The following is a 6,776-nucleotide window of genomic DNA, read 5'->3' as shown; positions in this document are numbered from 1 at the left end:
GCCCACAACCAAGGTACATGCCCTTGACCAGAATCGAACCTGGGACCCTTCAGTCCACAGGCCGACGCTCTATCCACTGAGCCAAACCGGGTAGGGCTGGATCACTTTTTTAAAAAAAATATTTGTATTGACTTCAGAGAGGAAGGGAGAAGGGGAGAGAAATGCATCAATGAGGAGAGAGAATCCTGGATCGGCTGCCTCCTGCTCAGCCCACACTAGGGATGGAGCCCGAAACCCGGGCCTGTGCCCTGACTGGGAATCAAACCCTGACCTCCTGGTTCACAGGTCGATGCTCAACTACTGAGCCACACCAGCTGGGCTGCTCCCACACTCTTAAAGGGGCCTGCAAGTCTAGCACCCTGCCCCAAGCCTCCCGCTGGGCCACCCCTCGCACAGCCCTGCGCCCCCGGCAGCTCCCTCCCACTGCTCTCTGGCTTTTCCCACACCCCAGGCCCAGCCAGCGCTTGCTGCCAACCCCTCACCCTCCGTGGGTACCTGGCCCCGGGCCCAGCCATGTGACTGCCTGCCTCCCAGGTCCTGCTCGGCCACCTCACCAGGGCACCGGCCTGGCCGCTCTGGGTCCTTCGCATCCTTGCCCTCCGTGACCCCCACAGGTGGGAAGGTGAGGGGATTCGTATTTCTCAACTGCTGATAAAAAGCCTACTAAGTGCTGATCTCCTCCCATCAGCCCCGCAAGGTGCGGTGTGAGCACAACGTGAAACAACAGTGTCAAGTGGGATCTGTGATCAGTAAAGCCCTCAGCACAGGTGGGTGCTATCCACGGGCGAGGGCAGTCTGTCTGTCGGCTGAAGGGACGGCCCCTCGAGGACCGAGGTGACCTCAGGCCTCAGGGCGAGGCAGATTGGGGCCTGGAACGCAGCCCACTATTCCCACAGCTCACAATCAGGATTCCTGCTTCTCTTTTTACATTTACTTTTAAGTATATTTTTAGTAGAGGCCCGGTGCACGAAATTCATGCACTCAGAGGGGTGGGGGGTGTCTCTCAGCTGGGCCTGCGCCCTCTCACAGCCCAGGAGCCCTAGGGGGAATGTCTGACTGACGGCTTAGGCCCACTGCCCGTGGCGGGGAGTGGGCAGTTGGACATCCTTAGCGCTGCTGCAGAGGTGGGAGAGGCACATCTCTGTTGCGCTCACCAGCTGTGAGCCCAGCTTCTGGCTGAGTGGCGCTCCCCCTGTGGGAGTGCACTGACCACCCGGGGGCAGCTCCTACATTGAGCATCTGCCCCTGGGTGGTCAGTGCACATCATAGCAACCAGACGTTTCGCCTTTAATTGATTTGCATATGAGCCTTTTATTATATAGGATAGGATTGATTTCAGCGAGGAAGGGAGAAGGCGAGAGAGAGAAACATCAGTGATGAGAGAGAATCATCAATTGGCTGCCTCCTGCACGCCCCCCACTGGGGATCAAGCCCACAACCTCGGCCTGTGCCCTGACCGGGAATTGAACTGTGACCTCCTGGTTCCTAGGTCGACGCTCAGCCCCTGAGCCACGCCGGCCCTGCTCAATTCTCTCTTTTTTAATAAGCGTTTCTTAGATCTTTGTGTCTGATAAAACACGAGCTGTAGCCAGGTGAACATGTCAGTACATATTGCTTCATTGATTTTCTTGCCACCAAATGCAATTATTGCGGCACAGAGGTTGTAACCTGTTTCTGTCTAAGATTTAGGACTCGAACAATCCTCCCCTTTAAGTATCTGACGACGATTTTCAGTGGCCGACGAGAGTACCAGCCCCTTTTGCCTATCGCCTGCCTGTGGCACCGGGTGGAACTGTGTGCCACTAGGGAAGCTGCCCACGCTTGACAACCTGGGCAAAACCCTCTGCCAACAGCTCACTCTTATGTCACGGGGATGAACGCCTGAGCGTGGGACGCAGGGCCTGCAGTCGTGGAAAAGTAGATTTTTGTTCCATTTTGCCAACTGCTCTGAAGAGCTTACACTCTCGCAGCAGTATTTGAGTCCCCACGTCCTGCGTCACGGCTGGGACCCAAACATCGCCATCCTGACCAGCTTTCACCACTCACACGGTCTCATTCGCGTTTCCGGGGTGACACAGGGAACTAAGTCTCTCTCACGTGTGAGCGGCTACTTGTGTCCCTTTATGACCTCGGCGTGTCCTGTTCTCTTCCCACGGGCGGGGTGCAGGGCTTTGTTACGGATCTGAGTGGCGTCTGTGGGCAGCCCGGGGGTTGGGACAGTGGGAGCCAGGATGGGCCCATCCTGCCCACCCAGAGGCCACGGGAGACTGGTCTCGCTCTGCGGCCCGAGAAAGGGAATCTGACAGCTCTGTCCGCCACCTGAGCCACGGCCGCTGAGAGCAGCTCTGGAGAGAGCCGGGCACGGAGTGACAGAGGGAGTGGGTACGAGGCCGTGCTGCAGGCCCTGCCCGGGTTCTGGAAGAGGGAGGAGGAAGAAGGGAGGAGGGGATTGTAGTGAGGAGGAGAGGAAACCAGGGCAAGAAGTTCATGCAGGGCCCGGCCGGCGGGGCTCAGGGGCTGAGCGCCGACCTAAGAACCAGGAGGTCACGGTTCGATTCCCGGTCAGGGCACAAGCCAGGGTTTTGGGCTCAATCCTCAGTAGGGGGCGTGCAAGAGGCAGCCGATCAATGATTCTCTCATCACTGATGTTTCTTTTATCTTTTTAAATATATTTTATTGGCCTGAGCCAAACTGGTTAGGGCTCATCATTGATGTTTCTCTCTCTCTCTCTCTCCTTTCTTCTCTGAAATCAATAAAAATATATATATTTTAAAAGTTCATGCAGGAAAGTCCTACCAGGGCCTCTGCAGGAGGGTGGGAACCTGCAGGGAGGGGGCAGAGGAGCCAGGGGGTCAGAGAAGACCTCGGGGGAAGTGGGGGACAGCCCGCCATCCTGCGACGGGCGCATTGGAGGAGGGTAAGCAGATACACTCGCGCGGACAAAGGGAACTTGGCATCCGTGGAGGAGGGGAGGTGGCAAGCGCCCCCTAAGCCCCTGGGCCACCCAGGATGCTGGGCCCACCGATCCCCAGGTCCTGGGTCCCCTCCCGCAGCGTCGCTCTGCCTTCTGCACGGACGTCGCTGCAAATGGATGTGCCCGTAGGAGGCACACGGCAGCCTCTTAGGCTGAAATGCTGGCAAAAGACCCATCGTTTCTCATCTCTGATTAAAACGTCTGAGGAAGAAAGTGGAAATAATTCAGCAAAGGCAGCTCCCGCTCTGGGAGCTGCGGGATGCACAGCAGGCTGGGAGGTGGTGGCGGGCGGCAGCCCTGGCCCCGCTCACTGCACAGCAGGGAGGCCAGGCCCGTCCTGCCAACAGACAGGGTCCACCGGGCAGGGGGGTCACCGGGCAGGGGGGTTACCAGGCAGGTGGGTTACCAGGCAGGGGGGTTACCAGGCAGGGGGGTCACCGGGCAGGGGGGTTACCAGGCAGGTGGGTTACCAGGCAGGGGGGTTACCAGGCAGGGGGGTCACCGGGCAGGGGGGTTACCAGGCAGGTGGGTTACCAGGCAGGGGGGTTACCAGGCAGGGGGGTCACCGGGCAGGGGGGTTACCAGGCAGGTGGGTTACCAGGCAGGGGGGTTACCAGGCAGGGGGGTCACCGGGCAGGGGGGTTACCAGGCAGGTGGGTTACCAGGCAGGGGGGTTACCAGGCAGGGGGGTCACCGGGCAGGGGGGTTACCAGGCAGGTGGGTTACCAGGCAGGGGGGTTACCAGGCAGGGGGGTCACCGGGCAGGGGGGTTACCAGGCAGGTGGGTTACCAGGCAGGGGGGTTACCAGGCAGGGGGGTCACCGGGCAGGGGGGTTACCAGGCAGGTGGGTTACCAGGCAGGGGGGTTACCAGGCAGGGGGGTCACCGGGCAGGGGGGTTACCAGGCAGGTGGGTTACCAGGCAGGGGGGTTACCAGGCAGGGGGGTCACCGGGCAGGGGGGTTACCAGGCAGGTGGGTTACCAGGCAGGGGGGTTACCAGGCAGGGGGGTCACCGGGCAGGGGGGTTACCAGGCAGGTGGGTTACCAGGCAGGGGGGTTACCAGGCAGGGGGGTCACCGGGCAGGTGGGTCACCAGGCAGGGGGTTACCAGGCAGGGGGGTCACCGGGCAGGGGGGTCACCGGGCAAGGGGGTCACTGGGCAGGGGGTCACCAGGCAGGGGGTCACTGGGCAGGGCTCTGTGATCAGCGTGCTGATCACAGAGGTGTGTGAGGTGGACCAGAACTTCACAGTTTACTTTCCCGTGAAATCAGGCTCAGACCACGACTGGCAGCAGCGTGGACACACGTGGGGCCCAGCTCTCACGGGTGTTCTGTGCGGGTCTCATTGCTGCCCACCCCCCGACGGCCCCCTAACCCGACACCCTCATGTGGCGCCTCGTGTCCGGGCTCCAGCCCCTGCCCGTCTCTGCCTGTGCCCTGATCACAGGTTCAGGGTCACCACTTCCAACACCCTCTGCACAGACCACGGCCCAGGAGGGGACGCTGGGGAAGGTCCCCGTCCAGGGGGGCCCTGCAGCCCTCAGTCCCTGAACTGCAGCAGCTGCCTGCAGGCGAGAGGCTGGGGGAGACGTGTGACACCCCCTTGTGCGGGAGGAGAACAGCTCCACGGAGCTAAAGCGGCTCCGAGCCTTTACCGCTTAACCCAGGGGTTCTCCACCTCTGGCCCTTTAAATACAGTTCCTCATGTTGGGACCCAACCATAAAACTATTTTCGTGGCTACGTCATCACTGTCATGTGGCTCCTGTGATGAATCGTCATGTAAATATCTGATCTGCAGGATGGGCTTAGGCGACCCCTGTGAAAGGGTCGTTCAACCGCCGAAGGGGTCGCGACCCACAGGTTGAGAACCGCTGGCTTAGCCAGTTCGGATCAATCGCCAGCCAGCGCTGCGAGCACTGCACCTGACTCACGGCTGAAGTCACCCCTCCGATGTGTAAGCCGCGCGGTCACAGGACCTCACAGCTCACAGAACCGCCCCCCTCCCGCCTCTCACTGCGCACACTGCGCTGGGAAAGTCCAACGTGAGGTCAATGGACATTTTTAAAGCTTTTTTTAAAAAAAAATTTGGACCTAAAACACCAAATAGTAAGCTAGCATCCAAAGAATACGGATGAAAATACCCTGAATTTATTTAATGAACTCATCCAAAAAAATAAATCCGAAACACCCACTGTAAGTCCAGTTAGCTACGCAAGTGTGAGCATAACATGCTTGAGGGCCCCTGTGCCTAAAGCCAACATGACAAATCCCTCATCATGGTGAGCGTGCACGTACCTGCCAGCGGCGGCCGCCCGCGCAGGACCCTGGACAGCGCCCGCTCCCGGGAGCTCCCCCTCCTCCCTCACCGGGTCAGAGCACACTCCTCACAATTATCTCCTTACACTGAAAAGCAGAGATGGACGTGTCACCTTCGCGCCGGGAAATTAAGCTCAAGACCCTATGATGAGGGCCCCCATTTTAATTCATGTTCTACTCTACCCAAGTCTATTCGTTTAATTTAATTTAATTAATTTTGGGATCAACCTACTTCATTGAGGGCCTGCAGGGGAGGGTTGAATCGCTGGGAGGACAATGATATCCGATGCCCTTGGCCCGGCCGGCTCTCCTGAACTTCAGAGCCACCGAAAACTCTATTAATTTTTTAAAAATATTTTTTATTGATTTCAGAGAGGAAGGGAGAGGGAGAGAGAGAGAAACATCAGTGATGAGAGAGAATCATAGATCAGCTGCCTCCTGCACGCCCCACACTGGGGATCAAGCCCGCAACCCAGGCCTGTGCCCTGACCAGGAATCGAACCTGGGACCCTTCAGTCCGCAGGCCGATGCACTATCCACTAGGGCAAACCGGCCAGGGCAGCTCTATTAATTTTTAAGGGTGATTTTGGGTTATGTATCTTGTAATTATAATAAAACAATGCAGCCCGTTTCCCAGTGGTGTGCAATTTTAACGGACCCCGGACGGGACAGGCACATCTTCTGTGTGCCCCTCTCTCAGGCCCACACCCCACGTGTCGGGCTGCGGCAGCGGGACTCAGGGGGTGTCTTCGTAGAGGACTTCGTCTACCTTCATGTCGTGTTCGTCCACGGGGACCTGATCGCAGATCTGCTCCTTGAACGCCAAGGCCACGGTGTAGGGCCTCGCCTGCTGGAGCTGCTCACAGCGCCTCAGGAAGGTGTCGTAGTAGCCCCGGCCGCGGCCCAGACGGTGGCCTTGCTTGTCGAACCCGAGTCCCGGCATGAAGATGAGGTCCAGGCCGCCTGTGGGGAGAGGAGCACACCGATGGGGTGACGGTTTCTGAAGGACGGGCCCCTCTGAAGCCTGCGTTTGTTTGTAGGGACATCTGTTCGCTCTCTGATGTCTAAGGACACGCGTGATTATTCTAGAACTCCCACAAGGCCCAGGTCAGACAGAGGAGGAAATAAACACGACTGGGACCGCAGGAGGCCCATCCCCCACCCCCAGAGCTCCGTGTTCTGATCGCAGGCACAGGGTCATCGCAGAAACATCAGACCCAGTCCGGCCACAGCCCAGCTCAGCGACTCCAGGGACAGGGCCTACGGTCTTGTTTTTCTTTTCCTTTTCTTTTTAAAAAAATATGTATTTTACTGATTTTTTACAGAGAGGAAGGGAGAGGGACAGAGAGTTAGAAACATCGATGAGTGAGAAACATCGATCAGCTGCCTCCTGCACACCTCCCCACTGGGGATGTGCCTGCAACCAAGGCACATGCCCTTGACTGGAATCGAACCCGGGACCCTTCAGTCCGCAGGCCGATGCT

General features: G+C 58.5%; 1 protein-coding gene across 5 annotated transcripts in view; it reads right to left on the bottom strand.

Moving 5' to 3' along the window:
- Positions 1 to 5,798: 5,798 nt before the first annotated feature.
- MTHFS (5,10-methenyltetrahydrofolate synthetase (5-formyltetrahydrofolate cyclo-ligase)) overlaps positions 5,799 to 6,776 on the bottom strand; it is an 88,478-nt gene continuing 87,500 nt past the window's right edge. For all 5 annotated transcript variants that reach the window (XM_015560600.1, XM_015560592.1, XM_006753140.2 and 2 more), the window contains exon 3: positions 5,799 to 6,255. In XM_015560600.1, coding sequence (XP_015416086.1) covers positions 6,029 to 6,255 — 227 coding nt within the window. In that variant the 3' untranslated portion in view covers positions 5,799 to 6,028. The remainder of the gene's footprint in view (positions 6,256 to 6,776) is intronic.

Source organism: Myotis davidii, unplaced genomic scaffold, assembly GCF_000327345.1.
Source record: "Myotis davidii unplaced genomic scaffold, ASM32734v1 scaffold2091, whole genome shotgun sequence".
NCBI lineage: Eukaryota > Metazoa > Chordata > Mammalia > Chiroptera > Vespertilionidae > Myotis > Myotis davidii.
The sequence above is the reverse complement of the archived record's forward strand: the minus strand, read 5'-3'. Positions and strand labels throughout refer to the sequence as shown.